At 37.6% G+C, this 19,021-nt stretch overlaps 1 protein-coding gene across 3 annotated transcripts in view; it reads left to right on the forward strand.

Annotated features, from left to right (window-relative positions):
- Positions 1–19,021, forward strand: part of cfap20dc (CFAP20 domain containing) — a 52,835-nt gene that overhangs the window by 33,413 nt on the left and 401 nt on the right. For 2 of the 3 annotated variants that reach the window (XM_049479671.1, XM_049479672.1), the window contains exons 13-18: positions 2,791–2,853; positions 3,889–4,200; positions 8,704–8,874; positions 9,904–9,975; positions 10,685–10,746; positions 18,386–18,453. In XM_049479671.1, the coding sequence (XP_049335628.1) occupies positions 2,791–2,853; positions 3,889–4,200; positions 8,704–8,874; positions 9,904–9,975; positions 10,685–10,746; positions 18,386–18,453 (748 nt within the window). The remainder of the gene's footprint in view (positions 1–2,790; positions 2,854–3,888; positions 4,201–8,703; positions 8,875–9,903; positions 9,976–10,684; positions 10,747–18,385; positions 18,454–19,021) is intronic. The other variant, XM_049479673.1, reaches the window with a different exon arrangement.

Below are 19,021 nucleotides of genomic sequence, written 5' to 3' on the forward strand. Positions count from 1 at the left end.
CTTTATTTTTCTCTAATTTTCCAGAAAGGGCACACAGCTCAGCTCCCTCAGGACTCGTGATTCAATTAAGTCCATGAAGAGAAACATCAGTTTACTTCATTTCTAATGAGACTGTATTCAGCTCTATTGCTGTCTCCTCCTCTCCGTATTCTTTGAGGAATGCATCATTCGGTTCCTCTCACAGTCTATTTCCCCCTCCCTTGGGAAATCAGTCTCATCTTCAGCATGCATATGTTCTGCTGCACTTAATTAGTGCTTTTTGATTGATGTTACTGACAGTTTGATTGGCTCGTTCTTTCCCCTTTTAGACCTGCCTTCCCTCCCTCATATTGCTAAACTCCCAGTTTGTCTGATTGGTTATATTTCTTTTCTCTCTTTAGTCCCTTTAGTCAAAAATGTGCCTTCTTTGAGTTTGTTCATCACTAGCAGGAGATGGGAGGAAATGTAATTATATCCTTGGGATCTTTTAGAAATTTAAGAATGTTTATGTTGCAGTTCACAGAGATGATTCTGGCTAATACTCTTGGCTGATGTAATTTCTCTTGGCAGCTACAAGAGTAATATTTGCTTAATAAGATGCCTAAAAGATTTGTGTTGCAGAAAAAAATTATTGGAATTAGAGCTCACAAACAGAATATAAATACCAGAGTATTCAATATTAAGGCCCTGAAGTAGCATGTGTTTTCCAATAAAAATATTTATAGAATAATAATTGTGTTAATTTTATGTTGGCTGTCAGTTAATGTTTTATAATAAAATGCCAAGTTGATCCAATTTGGTGAAAGTAATCAGTATTCAGGAACAGAAAAGTAGGAAAAAGCATTGGTTGGTTGTGGATTGTGATATGGATTTCACTACTGCAGACAAATTTCCAGTTTCGGAATACAATTTTGTGAATCTTGCTTGTTTTTTTTAAACCAGGGTACACCCATGTACAAATTCTGCTTTTTTATTTTGGGGGTGTGGGGGTCTTTTAAAGTCTTCTACTGTATGGTTGGCATAGTACCAGTGATGGCATAGTTATTTAAAAAAAAGTAATTTGATTGCTGATTACTGATTACCCCTTTAAAAAAAATTACTTAGTTACTTTAAAAAATAAGTAATCTATAAAGCAGGGGTTGGCAATAGGCGGCTCGCGGGCCAGATGTGATCCGCAAGCATGAAACATCTGGCTCGTGAGGTTGTTTGAACTATAATGAACCATAATTAAAAATATATATAATGTTCTTGGGCTTCCTATTTCCTTATAAGGGTATTTTTTTCCCAGCCGTGTCCCAATTCATTAGCCTGGGCAGCGATAGTGTATTGGTCCACGACCCTGACGACACGGGTTCAATCCTGCGAGAGGAGTGGTGTGTTTATTTATTTATTTTTATTTATTTTATATATTTTTTTCCTTTCTTCTTGGGTAAAGGGGTATTAAGTACTCAGATTAGTTTTTAATTTTCATTTTATTGGAAGCTTTGCTCCACCTTTGGGACTTCTGTAAGTTCTGTAAGCGTGCCACTGTGAATCCAAGCGTTTCTTCAAATTTGACGTTGTGTTTTTTTGAAGCTAGGTAGCACTGACATTACTGCAGACCCTGAAAATGACCAAAATGTAATAGCATTACAGTTTTAGGTAGTGTGGACATAACCAATATGACATGTTTGATATGATGTATTTTAGTTGCTATACATTACAAAATAATGTGCTCTAAAACCAAGTGATCTGGATACCCAGTGATGCAGTTGGAAAAGAGGACGTGGCTAAATTAACTAAGTATCAGAGGAGGCATGTGCTTGTCTTCACTCTCCTGGTGTTGGGAGCATTGCTAGAGATAGTAGGGGTAATTATGGGTATGTTCTTTTCGAAATTGGGGATAAATGGGAAGATAGAATAGAAATAAAGGATTACAGCATTAAATGTAAGTCATCCAACATTATGACCAACATTTAACCAGATAGCAGCGTCTAAAAAAGTTTGTGGCCAGCTGCCATTGCTACTTCGGAGTTTCAATGTTGATGTGATGATGTGTTTTCTGGTTGTGTTTTTGTTCTTTGTAAAACACTGTTCATTTTTTGCAAATTACTAGGTTTAAAATTTTTCTCGCCACAAACTGATTCATAGCCCTGATTAAAATTCCAAGCTTTTAAACCATGCATATGCACAGCTGAAACACATTCACTTCGTCTCAGTCATTTTAAAAGGGCACATTAGCTACATATGTATTTTTGTATGCATGTGAGAGACATAATGTTATGCATTTTTTTTTGTTTACTGAATGTAACCAGCTGTGCTTTTAAATAGCTAAAATAGTAATTATGGGCAGTGTGTGGAGTAGGCCGGATGCCTCGGCACAGATTGCCAGGCTGAAATGGCCATGGCCTTTAAGTGCGGGTGTCATCATTAGTGTGAAGCAGAGCTTGCTGTTTAAGGCCATTAGTTTAGATCAAAGCCCGGCTAGTTTAAAGCCCTTGTCTCTTCCTAAGCAGGAGGCCGATGGACAGCTTTGTGGGCATTGTGGAGGCCCGATTAATTGCAGGTAACTCTGATGTAGCTCCACCCACGCCAGGCTGTGTCACAACACTGTTATTAGTGCTTTTCATCTGTCACAACTTTGCCGTTTTCCGCATCCGATCTCTTTCAAGAAGTTACATCATACCCTTTGTAATTCCATTAGAGGTTCTTTCTTTAAAGCCAGTCACTTGTCTTTTTGAGGGCAAAGTGTGTTTGGAGAAAAAAAAACATAAAAGTTGCAGTATACTGTAATCTGTTTCATAAAGTTAGCTCCTTAAACTTTGCCACTAGATGCCGAACTGCTGGAGATCTGGAGCTGTAGAATCCACAGTTGGATGCCTGAGACATGTACTAGTATGTGCCCGCTGCCTGTTTTTTTTTAGTAATGAGAGACAATTTTGTATTTTATTAATGAATGATACTTTTAACACACAATATATGTATATATATATATATATATATATATATATATATATATATATATATATATATATATATATATATATATATATATATATACAGTTAAAATACACACCAAGAAAAAATCATACTGTTAGACCAAATGTAAGTGTTCAACTTAATTTAAACTAATTTTATTAAAATACTTACAAGCAACACGTTGACTTTTTGGTAAGTTTTTGTGTGATTATATAAATGTAGAAGGCACAAATAGATCAGTTGTGCGCTTGTTTTGAGTTGAACTGTCAGTTACATAAGTAGTGCATCTGAATCAAAAGATTTTTTGATCATTTATGGTGTAATCACATTTTCAAAAGGATAAACAATTATTTTTACATTTAAATGATAAAACGGTGTCAGAAGAAATAGAAGTGTTTGTGTTTACTCTTTTGTAGTGATTAACAAATATACATATAATACATGATAATTAAAAGAGAAGGGAAATTTAAAATATGTATTTTTATATATGTTTAACACATTGGAATTGCTTATTTATTGATGAGATGCGATTTATTTCTTAATTAATTTGTTTCTTAGTTTAATTCATGCATGATGTAATTTAGTTGAATTTCACAGTTTAGGTGATTTACATAGTATGACTTTCCTTTTAACTGTATGGTAAAAGTACCATTCATTATTAAAATACAAAAATGTAAGCTTCATTAAGAATTATAGACAGCCCTAATTCTTGACCTATGGTGTTAGAAAAATTAGAAATGTTGCTTTTATGATGTGTAAATTAGAAATGTGTTAAAGTAGCCACATTATACTGCTACACTGATCTGCTGCTTTTTAATTGTATCTAGAGACTCTTAGACATGACATGACATGTTCTGATCTTAAGGGTGCTATCTTCTAGATGCAGTTCTCATGGTTAATAATGGCTTTACTGCCATGTGTTCCATCTTTCTGTCCTTTTTTTTTCTTCAGTATGAAAGATGCTCTCCAATCCAGAGATTTGCAGCACTCTCCAGTCCAGCTCCAACCACTCCACCCTGTGCTGCTCTCCAGAAATCCACCTCCTTATCCAGGCTCTTTACTGAGGCAGTGCAGGTCCAGGCCTCCGGTGCTGCACCTGTGTGTGTAGCTCCAACGCGCTGTCTCTCACCCAGCACCCCCAGACAGAGGAGCAGACTAGAGTGGTCTGGAGCAGAGCGCAGCAAACCTGATGGAGAAACGAGGACATCCATTAGTAGAACATCTGTTCGAGAGATTCCCCTTGGGGACCTGAGACTTCACAAGGTGAGCACGTATTCAAAAAGGAAGTCTTTGTTCCTAATTTAGCCTCAGTCTGGTCTCAATTTCTGAGCTGTCTTGTATTCTGCTAAGATGTTTGAAGACACTGCGTTTCAGCTTTCACTTAGAATGGAGTGGAGTGGAACTAATACAAATCTTCGAGAAGCAGCAGCAGCAAATCGCCAGAGCGCCTGCCTTTTATTACCTCTGCACATTTAGCTCACGCAGATTGCTTTTTGCCAGAAAAGCTTTTGCAACACAGTTTGACCCTGGATTCTGAAAAAAAGCGAGAAAAGATAAAACGTGTGACATGTTAGTAATTCCTGATGTGTGCAGTATGAATTCAAGAGCCCAGTGAAAGCAGCTTGACTTTAACATGCTCTTGTTCTGAGAGAGCACTGTCAATGTCAGCTCAGTGCTTGAGAGGTCATGCATTTAGCTTGAAATTAAAAACAAGCATAATCCTTCAGCGTAAAAAAAAAAAAAAACTAGAATCATTATAACACATTTTATTCTGATACCACGAAAGAGCCATACATAGCAGCTCTGAACCTCCAGGAACACTGCTCTGCTCTGAATAACATTTTTTTGAAAAACACTCATTCAACATGATTGTATGTGTGGACAGGCCTTAACCAGAACACATTTTATTAAGGATTGGAGAGGTTATTAGAAATAGATTAGCTGAAGCACACACTCCAGATGAATGGGTCTACTTGAGCGGAGTGGTTTGTTTATAAGTGCTTCTGTCATCATTGTAATTTCAGCTCTGCTCTGCTTCTAGTTCCCTCTCAGAGGCTGCTGGGTTTTTTTAATATGAATCCATTCAGGCCCAGAATGCTGCACTGAACCTGTTGACCGTGGTTTTTGTTGTGGTTGAAAAACAGCTTCTTGCATTGACCATTGCTCCGAGCGCCAGTTTTTCTCAGCACAGTGTTCTCTTAAATATTTTGATTCATTCTCTTTGTTCATTCTTTATCTGAGTGGTTTACATTCTCAAACCCAGTTTCATTGTCCATGGAACGACAGTTGATTCCAGGCCCACAGTACAGGATAATCGGGGCGATTTTAAGGCCGCTTTGGTCTACTCAGCAGTCGCAAAATAGTCTCAGGATTTCAGGGTGATCATGAGCAGTGATCTTAGATTTAGATGATCCTGTTGTGTGTGTGTTTGTGTGTGTGTGTGTGTTTGTGGTGTCTATAATCTAATCTTTAGTTCTCTGATCTTCTACTAGACTACTAGAGCAGTCAGGGCCACTTTGATCGTGAATCATAAATATGAACATGTTTATTATTTATCTGTGGGGAGGATTCCAATTCTCTGCTGGGAAACTGTATACATGCATCGTATATACAGCTATGTACACTGCCTGACCAACAAAAAAAAGTTTCCACCTGGATTTAAGTAAGTAAATGATGTGGGGTTGATGCTGCAGTTGGTCTGCAGGTCTAGGTTCAGCAACAGTATGTGCTGAAAGAATGAGGTCAGCTGACAACCTGAATATAGACCAGGTTATTCCATCAATGGATTTTTTTCTTGCATATTTCAAGATGACAATGTCAGGATTCATGGGTCTGGAATTGTGAAAGAGTGATTCAGGGAGCATGAGATCATCATTTTCACACATGGATTGAGAGAGTTCACCACAGAGTCCAGATCTTAACCTCATTGAGAATCTTTGGGATGTGCTGGATGGAGAAGAGCTGCTTTGTGCAGGGGTCAGACTCTACCATCATCAATGCTGCTGCAAGATCTTGGTGAAAAATAAATGCAACACTGGATTGAAGTAAATCTTGTGACACTGCAGAAGCTTATTGAAACAATGCCACAGTGAATTCATGCAGCAATCAAAGCTAAAGGCGGTCCAACGAAATATTTGTTTGTATGAGTTTGTGATTTTATTTTTTTGGACCAGGCAGTGTATGTATCTAGCTGTGTATTTACTTCAAGCTCATGTTGCAGTATGTATAAGCCCTGTTGGCTCCTTCTTTTCAGCCATGGATTTGTCCATATCCTTTCATTTTTTAGCAGAAGGCATCACAGCTCGCGTAGCAATAGTTCACCATGTTTATTTACATTCAGTGAGTGAGACACTCCTGCAAGGTTTTGAGGATGGGATGCACTGGCGGGGCATGTGTAATCTTAAAGTGTGTGGTGTTTTATTCAGGGGAGGTGATGTGGTGAATTTGATGACTGACAATGATTAAAGGACCAATATGTAACTTATTTTCAGTAGTAAATGATAAAATAATCAGGATGTATCATCAGATATTAAGGAAACATTTTGTGTAAAAGCATTCTTATTTTAAGTGTGCACTCCCTCCCGGATATTTCTTAGTTTTGTTCTCTATCTCTGCCTGCTGCTCGTTCCCCAACACTTGTGTTGCCAACTCCTCAGTAAGGAAAGTAGCTATTGGCTGTCCTAAAAGTCGATAGAAGTCGCTAAATGACGTCATCAGCCAATTTGCATAATGTATGTTTTTGAAGCTGTAAAGGATTCATGTTGTGGGAAAGAAAAAAGTGAGTAAAAAACAACCTAAATATGTTAGAAATGTTACAAATGAACTCTAACAAATGAAGAACTGTTGCTTTTTAAATAGGCAGCAGTCACTTCTCAAAATAACTATTACATACTACTAAAATAATTTTTACATAAATTACATAAATCATTTTTTTTCTGTGTTGTTAAATGTTATTATAAGAGCAGCAGTTAGCCGCAGTTTTTTTTTTTTCAGTTTTTTTTTGTTTTTATTTTATTTTATTTTTTTAAAGTTTTCTTAAGTTTTCTTTATTTTCAAAGCTATTATAGACAAATTGTTCGATGATGAGCTAGCTAGCTAGATATTTAGCTTTTTACAAAGAGGCAGACACTGTGGACGAGGTGAGTGACAGGCTACATGGTGAATAAGGTAAATGACTGACTGAGACTAACTGTGTGAGTTAAATTCAGCGATTTATTTTCGTGTCACACTAAAGACATTTATATTTCCATCCTGCTCTGTAAATACAGAGTGGGGTCAGTCACCGGCGGCTTTGGGTAAGCACAGTTCATTTACAGTGTGTTCATGTGTGGGTGTGGGTGTGCTCTGACTGTGAGAGACTGCACTGTGAATGTTGTGGGGGGGGCTCACGGTAGCACCCGCTGCTCGCTGAGGACAGTAACTGAAGAGCACATGTGTTCATCTCAGAGTCCCCAAAAGTCTCCAATAACACCACAAAAAGTCGCTAGTCACTTTTTGGTCGCTAAGTTGGGGTGGTGGTGGTGGGTGCGCGCAGTTCTTCTTCAGTTGTTACAGGGGGGGGGGGGGTGTTCTTCGTGCCTGACACTCTGGCTGAAACTCCACCCTCTTTGACTAGGTCTGCCTAACAACAGAGCGATCTATATTCAGATTGGCTCAACGAGAGAACATTATAGTAAACAGCCGATGGATTGGCAGGCGTGAGAACACTGCTGCCCAACACTAACCCCACCCCCGAGGTTGCCAGCATGGTACAGCTAAACCTCAGCTGCTACACAGCTTAAAAAGCTTCAGCATGTCTCAAAAAAGCTCAGTGACCAAATAAGGAATATAACAAGAGTGAATATTGGCAGTGAGTTGAAAGTTGGAGACTTAGAGCTTAAAAAGACTACAGGACCGACCCAGAGCTGCTACTTTTTTCCTAAACAGGTAAGCTAACTGGCTAGCTAATTCAGTCAGGTAATTTATCACAACCATTAGGTTAGCTTACTAGGCACTGGTGTTTAAATCAATTTAAAAATTGAGTGTTCACATTCATATCAGTGATCTGTGTGCAGCCGCAATAAAAAAGGCAGAGGGTACCTGAGTGAGCTAGATAGCTTAGCAAGGTTAGCGGAGAGCTGTCTCTCACAGCGCTCTCTCGCATGGCGCACAGTCTGGCCAATAGCTCACTCGTGTAATATACAGTCAATATAATGCTAAATAGAGGTGATAGAAGAGTTTAGAATTGCTGTATTTCTCCTCTACCCTCTCGATCGTACTCTAAGTTCTCTGCCTCTCCTACTAGTCTGAACTTTGTGTAGATTGTGTAGATTCAGTCTGCTGAATTTGGCAACCCGAGGTAGCTTCGCATCTTGGGAGGGGTGGGCGGGGCAGACAACTCTCTGTGATGTTTTGAAATTGGACTGCTGTAGCCATTTCACATGCTCGCTTTTTTATCATCCTGTATTGTGGGCCAGGTATAAGCCAATATTCCTTTTTGTAAAAGTATGAATAAACTCGTGGTTCTTGATTGACTGATCTGTTGGAGAATATCAGTACAGTCAGCGTGGGTGTGTAATTTCTCTTTAACCACCTCCTGACCACATCGCTTCTCTAGGCAGTGGGCAAGCACTCCTGCCGATGTCTTTGCACTAATGAAGTGCCAATTAGCCTTCAGTGTCTGATGGATTGGTTTCTAATTAGCTATAGCCTGTAACACGGCCTGACTGCCAGCTCAGCTTGGTAGAGTGGCGTTGGTATAGTAATGAAGCTGCTTGGCCTCTACAGGTGAGAGAGAGCGAGAGGAGTGTGCCTGTGGGCTCCAGCAGATGTGATTTGCACAAGAGAGCGGAGCAAGAAGAGGATGAGGAAGAAGAGCTGCGAATGTTGGCCAGTCTTAGAAGAGAGCAGCAGGAGGAGGCGGATGGCACAAGCAGCCCTGGCCTCAGCGCCTCACAAGTAGGAAAAATCTTTTTTTTAAGCGTATCTGAAGTACAAATCATGATTTTTATGGGTGACTATTTTACAGCATGTATTTCTTTTTTACTTATTTTTTTGTGTGAAAGAAATGTGCAGCAATGACAGCAGTGTTCACATTATGCACATCATAAATGCATAACTAAAATTGCAAAATGGAAAAAATAAAATAAAATTTAGCTATTACAGGCTAAATTGTGCAGGCTACCTGTGCACCCACACTAAAAGGTCAAGTTACGTAATCCATAAGGGAAAATACTTTCTTAACTATCAGTTTTCTGTTCCATTGTATATGTCCATTTGTTATGAAATTGAGACACAATTATGATAGACAATTTGACATATTCTTATAATGCCAAAAAGTGAAAACAGCATTAATTAAGTATACAGTATTGTACAAAAAGTTTCAGGCAATTAAGAACATTTTTTAGCATTACAGTTTCTCTTTACATTTGTTTTGTATTTTCAATTGTAAAACACTAGAATATATCTTTTTTAGTTTTGGACATAATTTCAGTTCAGATTACTGGTAATGGATCAATAAATTGGTAGAGCATGTGGTGAACAAGGTGGTAGATTATTATTGCAGGAGTTTAAACACAAATTTCTCAAGCTTTGGCATTTGCTAAAGTTACATAGTGCTTTTTATTACAGTTAAATGTGTTTAGTGAATTTGTTTTTGCTGAAGCAAGATGTTGGGGAAAAATTAATGCAACACTGAATTGAAATAAATCTTGTAACATTGCAGAAGCTTATTGAAACAATGCCACAGTGAATGTGTGCCGCAATCAAAGTTAAAGGCGGTCCAACAAAATATTTGTTTGTATGAGTTTGTGACTTTTTTTTTTTTTGGGACCAGGCAGTGTATGTATCTATGTATCAGCAATCAAAGCTAAAGTCGGGCCAATGAAATATTAGTATGTGACATTTTTTTTTGTCCAGGCAGTCTGCATGTAGATCAGTTTTATCCCATATTATATATTTTAATTTCGTGTTAAACTCTGTTGCCAGGTTGACCAGTGCAATGTCAGTCTGAGTATGAGCAGCGACGACACCTCTACATGGACCCAGTGTATTCGTCTAGTGAGTGGTCTTTTCATTTACATACACACATGTTATTTAAGAGTAAGGTGTGTCTCAGTGGTCAGTGTTAGACTGATTAGACTGAGCTGAATACACCACCTGCACCACTAGTCTTTTTGAAGTCTCTGCTTGTTGTTAGGCAGTGAGATAATATTCTGAGAATGGGATTATATAAATAGTTGGCATGTGTCATGTATTAGCTTTGTAGCTGGAAGACAGACAGAACTGAGCACTGTGACTATGAATGGGAATTTTAAAGCTATTTAATGAAATTTGTGGCCTTTCCATCCACAGTATAAGCCATCAAAGGGCTTGACATGTTTCAGTTGTTCAAGCTGCCAGTCACTAGAACTGGTCTGCTACTGTGTGGTGGAGTAGCAACACTGCCATCATCAGGCAACAAGCACAACATACTTAACAGCTCAAAACTTGAAAAAACTCTAGACTAGGTATTACAGATGTGTTTCACAATTTCAGTGAATTTTTTATTTTGTTCACTCTCTTTTTCTCTCTCCTTCTTTTCGTCACGCTCACACAATTACACTCACACATCTTCTGCTGGAATATCAGAGATAAAAAGGAACGCTATCTTCTTTCTTTTATAAGGCCACTTCTTATCAAACTGAATGGGAAACACATCAGAGTTTGCCCTTTGGGCTTCAAGACCAGACATTTACTTCCAGTTACAAGATATGTGTCTCACCGACAGGCAGCCGAACAGGGCCAGGACTACCAGAAAGAGATGAACCCTCTCCTGCACTCTAATCCCAGGTAAGAGAAGAGCTCATTATATTGTCGTTGTCAAGTGAAGATTTTCAGACTTCATCTCTGTAGGGAAAAACTCACACTCAGCTGTCTGATCAGTACTTTTTTTAGAGTTTTTAGGGATGTGCTGAATCATGTAGACCAGTGGCGTGCACAGACATTTTAGGGGGCAAGTGCTCAGGGGGGGAAAAGGGCACTTTTTAGCGCACGTGGTACTGTATGCAACATTTTACTGCACAACAAAATGATTTCACGTTGGAATTAAAGGTCAAACGGTAGGATTTTATTTGATGTGTATGTTACCTGGCTGGTGGGACACGAGGAAGAAGAAGCCTATTGCTGTGCGTGCTGTGCTGAAGACTCGCTGAACTGAACTGCTGCTGCAGCGCATTTAGTGTGTCTTTCGCACGTGCTCACGTGACAGTCGTTCACTCGGCCTCAGTAAAATCAACAACAACAAAGTTTCAAAAGGGCACTTTGGTTGATAAAGGGCAGAGTTGCTGATGTCTATGTCTGCACGCCTCTGATGTAGACCCATCTGATATACAGTATTGGATGACTGATATTAACAATCGGACACTTATTGTTCTCACATAATTTGTAAAAAAAAAAAAAAAAAAACAGAAGTTATATTTTATATATATTAAGGATATGGTTTTATACTTACAGTACCTGTTTTTTTATTTTCAGTTAGACTCATTGCACAGGACAGTAAAACTAGGATGCTAAGATAAAACAGGACGTAGATGTACTGTTTTGTTTCACAAATGTTTTATAATTTGTAGACATACTGCCATCTTGCACATTCTGTACTTAAACTGTCATCTATATAGGTGTGTGTATAAGTGTGTATGTATATAAGCAAATATAAATAACAAATTCCAATGTACTCCTTTTACTACTCCTACTTGTGCAATTGGCAATAAAGTAATGTAAATAGGACTGATGCAAATTTAAAAAGACTGCTTAAAGTCACTAATAGTCCACTTTTATTAGATGAACACAGACTGAACTGGTTTATATCTTATTAAACTTAATCAAACAATAAATGTCAGCTTTTTATTTTTGCTTGAAGTTTACCTTATTTGAGCCTTTTTAGAACTCACTGAGCAATTTCTTTGCACCACAGTCTTTAGATTATATATTATATACTAAAGCAGTATTATGTAGAAACATTCATTAAACTAACAGCTTAAAAATCCCATTAGTGCTCCACTGATCTTTAATATGGACAAAATCACTCCTATCTTTGCTTCTCTTGACTTAAAACATCTGCCATATTTGTGTAAAATCCAGTTATAGTTCTTTACTATGATACTCCACTCACTTCTTCCACTCTCAGTGAGAATTGTCTATCTCTCAGCTTGTAAAATGTATGTGAAAAATTCTCTTTAGTGGTGGCTTAACTGATTTGGAGCTTGACATAGTCTGTTATTATATTAACTCACAAAAAAATCCATTGAGCTTCAGTTCTGCAGACAAAAGGCCTTTTTGATCGGTGAGGTCAATGGAGAATGTTTAATCTGGTTTGATCTGAAAGGAAATAAAACTACTGAGAAGTTGTGTTGAGCAGAAAAGCATCCCAGAATGCATTCAGAACTCCTCCAACCTTGAGGTGAATGGGTGACAACAAAAGAGGACTATATTGGGTTCTGTCTCAGTCAGCCAAGAACAGAAAGCTGAGGCTGGACAGTTTTGAAACTTGATTTTTGCTAATTGACAGAGATGTTAAAGTCAGCATTGAACCCAACTTGCTTTGTGTCAACTGTTCATCAAGTCAAGTTAGGTCAAGTAGTTTTATTGCCAATACTGCATATGAACAGGACATATGGAGAATTAAAGTTACGGTACTCTCCTTTCCTGAATTACAGCAAGTACAGAAAAATAAAATTATAAATATATAAAAGAATGTGAGACACTAAGTGTACAATACAACAAGGTCACAGATATAGACATACAGGAGACAAAAGACAACAATAGTGCAATAGTGATTTTAAAGAGGGAATGATTAAACAGTACAAGTATAAACAGAACCCATATAACATTAGTGTATAAATAGAGCAATATAAGATTAAGGCTGGTAAAGTGAATGAGTGCATACAGTTCTTTAAAATGTCACAGTTGTAGGATGGAGTTAAAGTGGGTGTAACTTCCTTCAGGGTGGTGTAATGCTGTAGGGCAGGGGTGTCAAACTCATTTTGGCCGAGGGCCACATTGGCATATTGGCTGTCCTCCGAGGGCCAGATGTAACTTATAAATATAAGAAAATGTAACCAAATGTAATATATGTAAATGAATGTAATTACTCCTTAATGTTAAATAACTCTCAATATATTATTTATTCAATCAAATATTACAGTTGCATGGAAAAAATGTTTGCTTGTTGCTCTATTAACATAAATCCTGTTATGAAATCCAAAAACTCCATCAATCAAGAACCAAACTATACAAGTGAATAGAAATGACATAAAATACAAGTTATATTAACTTTGATCAAAACGTTTGATACTGAAAAGAGGCTTAATAAATATAAAATCAAAAATTGTGAGCTGTGACAGATTTAGCATTTCCTCATCCAACCACTAGTGGGAGCTGCAGCAGCACAAGCCCACAGTCTTTACTGAGTCAGAGCTACAGCCCAGCCACGGGCTACAGGACTCTTCTGTGTATGAAATAAAATAACCCCACTAACCGGATAATACAGCTCTCTACAGTTCATATTTCAGCCCAAGCAGCTAAAAGCAGCAGTTTAGAGCAGCGTCACGGAGTCACTGCTCGGATTACATTATAAACAGGTCAGTTATCGCGCTGCTAACCTCAGGATGTTTATAACTACGGAGTTTAGTGGACACACCACGGCAGAAGGTTAGACTGTTGAAGGCTACTGGAGACTATTAAAGGCTATTGGAGGTTATTGAAAGTGTTATTGGGGGCAGAAATCAGTAAAGGCTGGTTAGATAAGTGATTCACGTCCTCGTACTTTGCTGAGGTGAAACTGCGACTAGCGATGTCACAGTGATGTTTATTAACCTCATTAAAACAGATTTTATCAGCTATTGTCTTATAAATATTTACACATAATTTATATCTCTTCTAAAAAGCGTTTATTTTGGTCATACCGGTCTTTCGCCTTGAAGCACAGCCGTCCGTCTGCATCAACTTTTCTTTTTCTGGATATTATGGGATAAACATTCCAATTCCACCCGCGAAGTTACACCTTCCCTCCGGCAGGGTTTCCACATCAATGACTACACTGCCGTGTAGTGGCAGTAAGCCGTAACTTTGCGGGTAATACAATCGACAAGCATTGTGGGAAATGTATTTTTTGGTCAAAGAACGCTTCTGACCTATTTATTATAGACACTAAGATTTTACAAGCTCTCGCGGGCCACATAAAAAGACGTGGCGGGCCACATTTGGCCCGCGGGCCTTGTGTTTGACACATGTGCTGTAGGGAATGCAATATTCTGTTTAAGTTTTATTGGTGATTATGGGTGATTACTATCCTTTTATTACCACAATTGCATGATGATGATGAACTATGTTGCAAATCAAATTTGTTGTCCTAAATAGTTTTTTATGAACATGACAGTGAGTCAGTGTTCTTCAGTGGCCTTTCTAGTCACCAGATCTGAATCCAGTATAGTACATTATTGAAAATTACTTAATACCTAGTGTTACTAAAGTGTTCAAAGGCAAGGCAAGGCAAGTTGCAAAAGTATCTGGCCCCCTTAAACTTGTCAAACTTTTGCCACATATCAGGCTTCAAACATAAAGATATGAAATTGTATTTTTTTGTGAAGAATCAACAAGAAGTGGGACACAATCATGAAGTGGAACGAAATTTATTGGATATTTTAAACTTTTTTTTAGAAATAAAAAACTGAGTAGTGGGGCGTGCAATATTATTCGGCCCCCTTGCATTAATACTTTGTAGCGCCACCTTTTGCTGCGATTACAGGGGCAAGTCGCTTGGGGTATGTCTCTATTAGTAAAAAAAAATAATATACGAATAAGCATAAATACAACATGATTCAAGTATGATTAAAAAGATATATATTTAGAAGAAGGAAAATTAACAAAATTAATTAGAATAAAAATGCAATTACAGAATAAAAGTGTGCAGAGCTGCAGTGTTTTAAGCTGAGCTGAAGTTCTGCTCAAACATGAAGGTTTTCAGCCTGGATTTAAAGTGTGGAGGCCCTTCTAACGCTTTTCGTCAACTGAATCCATTTAGGAGCGGCATAGTAGCCAAACGCTCCCTCTCCATGTTTAGTTTTTACCTTAGGCGGCACTAACTGACCAGTTCCTGATAATCTGAGAGCTCTGCCCAGCTCATATCGTATGTATGTAAGATATATTGGTGACACTTTAAAATAAGACTACCTTTAAAAGGCTTTATGAATAGTCATAAACTAGTTTATTAATGATGAAAGTTAATCATATTTATATGATTAAGCAAACAATGTATCACTGTTGCCTTTTCAACTGATGTGTTGTAACTGCTTGTCAATGGTTTTTAAAGCATTTACAATCTAATCAATAATAATTAATAAACTCATTTATAAACCATGTATAAACCCTTTATAAGGGTAGTCTTATTTTAAAGTGGTACCGATATATTTTATTAGACTAGCAGACTCTCAGCAGGACCAAACTCTAGATTTCAGAGGTGTGCACAGTATGGGGTAGTCTTTGAACATCTGACTGAAAATCGTTGCAGTAACTCAAACTCAAAGTTCAAGTTGGTCTTAAATAACCAAAGTTCATATGACCAATATAAATTAATCTAAAGAAACTGCATTTCACTCCAAACTGCCACCTTAGCTCATTAATAAACAAAACACATATACTGTATAATATAGCAGCTGGCATTGATATGTAGTAGGTTGTACTGCTGCTGTAGCTCTCAGCTAAATTGTAGCATGAAAACTTTACACAATAAGAGGGTGCTCTGCCTAGGTGATTAATTAGGCACGGTTGTCAGGACCAATGATTATCCTGTAGTTTCTGGTGCCGCCACGCATGCTCAAAGGCTTACACATGTCACCTAGCTGTCAGCACCGCAGGGCACTCGCTGGGAGGTCATCCTTCTCCCTCTCTCCCTCTCGCCAGGGAACCTGTCAGTCAGCACCACATGGCGTATACGCACCAGTTCTGGTTTAAATGAGGAAGGAGAGAGAAAACAAAGCGGGCGGTGTATCGATTATAAGCGGTGCATCCACTTTCAAGGAGCAGTAATTTATTTATTTGTTATTGTTTGTTTTCTTTTTACTTTTTTTCCCATGAGGTTGAGTTGACATGTGCTTTATCAAAAACAAATAACGTCATATTTTATTTCTTTACTTTATTCCATTTCCCCACTATACTTTATCTCATAGATACACTCCACTCCAAAAGAATTGGAAAAGGGAGGCCAATCCTGTTATTTCTGCTGTAGACTGAAAACATCTGAATTTGAACATGAGACAAAAGATATTTTATCTTTTATCGTCCAGGTATTTACATATATCTGATGCACAGTTCAGAAGATAACACATTTTTTCTGAATCCATCCACATTTTTCTTTAAATAAGATGCAACCAAACTGATCATGCAGCAAAATAATGAACCAAAACACTCTGACAAAACCTATTTTGTCAGAAATTATTCAGGGGCAAGAAGTGGAAGATTTTAGACTGGCCTAGTCAATCTCTAGAACTGCTAAAGAGGAGACTGAAGGAAGTAAATCCCTAAACAAACACCAGCTGAAAGATGCTGAGGTGAAAGCCTAAAAAAAGTAATAGTATCAGTGTGTCATAGTGTTACGCAGCCTGGTTCTCCTTCCACACTACCGGACTCTATTTCCCAGAATTCCCCTGATTATGACATCAATAATAACCCTTCACCTTCACCCAATCACGTTACGCTCCGATGCTCTGATTCACCTGTTTTCTAAATTACTTCCGGTTCATTCTTATCTAGATCCTGTATTTAAGGCATCCGTTTGTAAACAAACACTGCGAGGTATTGCCGACTCATGTTGCATACTAAGCGTTTTCTTGTGTTCTGTTTTTGCTTTCTCGTTACGACCCCGTTTTCGGATTATCGGTTTATGTCTTTTGTTTTGCCCTTTCTGGATTTGATGTATGGTTGGACTCTTTCTTGGTTTCGAACTCAGACTGTATTATTGACTACGTCTTCTGTTTTCGGTGAGATCGCTGTTTGTCTGGCTTTTCTGTTAGCAGTATCTGTTAGCTTGTCTGCTAATAAACCTGTTTGTACTTTTAACTCGGCTTGCGTCACTCCTCTCTACCTGGCGTCACACATAGGATTAATGCAGTATTTGCAAGCAAATAATTTTCAAGTTTTATTCACTTTAATCTATTTTACGTTTATCTGTTTCAGTACTTTTTGCTTACAAAAAAAATAAAAATAGATTAGTAGACAATAAAAAAAATGTTTAAAATGAACAACTGAAATGCTGATCTTTTGTCTCATATTCAAACCTAGATGTTCTCTACAGCAGAAATGAAAAGATTGTCCCTAGTTCCAATAGTCTTGGAGGACCTTTTGGGGTTTTATTTAGTTTGTTTCACTTATTTATTTAGGATTGAGGCACTTTTTATATACTAGTTGGAATGCTGAATATTCTTAATGATGGAAAGTTCATTTCTCTTTTATGATCTCTTTGATCTTAATATGATAGTAATATTGTTTATTAATTTTTTTTGGCTGGCATATCATCCAGTAAAAAATACTGGAAAAAGTACTCTGTTGGGTATTTATGGCTATGAAATGTATATTTAAATAAAATATAACATGCATACATATGCAACATATAAGGCTCTGTTCTACCTTGATTGTATTACATTGATTAATCGACTTGTTATTTTAAGTGAAGAATGACCATAACTAGGCGTGTCAACCAGCTGGTTGACTTGTTTATTTGCACACTAGATGGGTCATCTGAGAAAAAATAAATAAATAACGGAATAAACTACTGCTAAATGAGGACCAGAAACACATTTTTCATCCTACCAACAAATAAATACCCAAATCTCCAACCATACTTCCTAATCATACTGAGAATAGCAATCTACCCAGTCAGGTTAACTTTTCTTCAATTTCTTCCCCAAAACTGTTGTACGTTTATAGCATGTGATCTTAAAACCCAGCTCTCATAGCTTAACACATAGAGTTATAACTGCCACCTGAACACTGACCTGTAACCCAAAATAACCAGCAACATACATATATCTTTAATAATTTATATTATGGTGTCGATTGCAATGCTGGCGTATACAGTTTCTTGTTTGTGTGAAAAGGTCCTTATCCCTGAGTGTTAATTCAGTTTTATAGCACAAAATTATGTATATTATTACTTACAATTAGGCCTGGCATAATAGTATCAACAATATTTGTGTGGATGACATACATGTTGTCCCAAACTTTTTTAATTTATATAAAATTCATTCACATTAAAAGGCTCCTCCTCGCAAAAAAAAGAACATAATGGACAATATCAAGGGCTGCAAAACTATTAAGGTTATGTCCATATATTGCAGGAAAAGTTAATATCATAATTATAGTAACAGACCTACTCACAGTATTATGAAATGAACAGAATACGTTTCTCTACTGTTTTGTTTTGTTTTTTTCACAGGGAATGGATGGACGTCCTCAGCCCTCCAATAGTTTATCCATCACAGAGCAAAGAAGACAACAAAAAAGGTGTTGTATTGTTGTTCATTGTCAATGTTTCGATCTTACCTCTATTTAAATGATTCTGGGGTTCAGAGTGGTCCAGTGACCTAAATTTGCTGCCACTTTGATCTGAGGATTCCCATATAAAAATCCCATATAATATGTATGAGGGTCTATTCCATCTATGCCTTCAGCAGCCAGAGTCTGAGAGAGCCCAATTGGCCTTGCTCTCTCTGGGTGAGTAGATGGCATTCTCTCTCCTTATCACTCCTAAAGTAATGTTGGACAGCACAGGCATCTGTTAGCTGTTCTATCAGAGCTGGTTTACAGCACTTTCCAGCAAGGGTACTGAGAAACAGTGGCTCACTTAACATGTATTGAAGGAGGCATGTGCTGGCTGGCCTTGACCCTACTAGTGTTGCATGCATTCTAAAAGATTTCTCTAAAGCAAGAGAGATGATTATTTCAAACCAGATAAGATCTGAGGGTTTTACTTTCAAAAAGATAGGAATCTGTGAGATACTAGCAGAGCAGAAGTCAGTGATTGGTATGAAGATGGTTTCATAAATAGCCTCTGAGATGTGCTTTGGCTTTG

Source organism: Astyanax mexicanus, chromosome 5, assembly GCF_023375975.1.
Source record: "Astyanax mexicanus isolate ESR-SI-001 chromosome 5, AstMex3_surface, whole genome shotgun sequence".
Lineage (NCBI taxonomy): Eukaryota > Metazoa > Chordata > Actinopteri > Characiformes > Acestrorhamphidae > Astyanax > Astyanax mexicanus.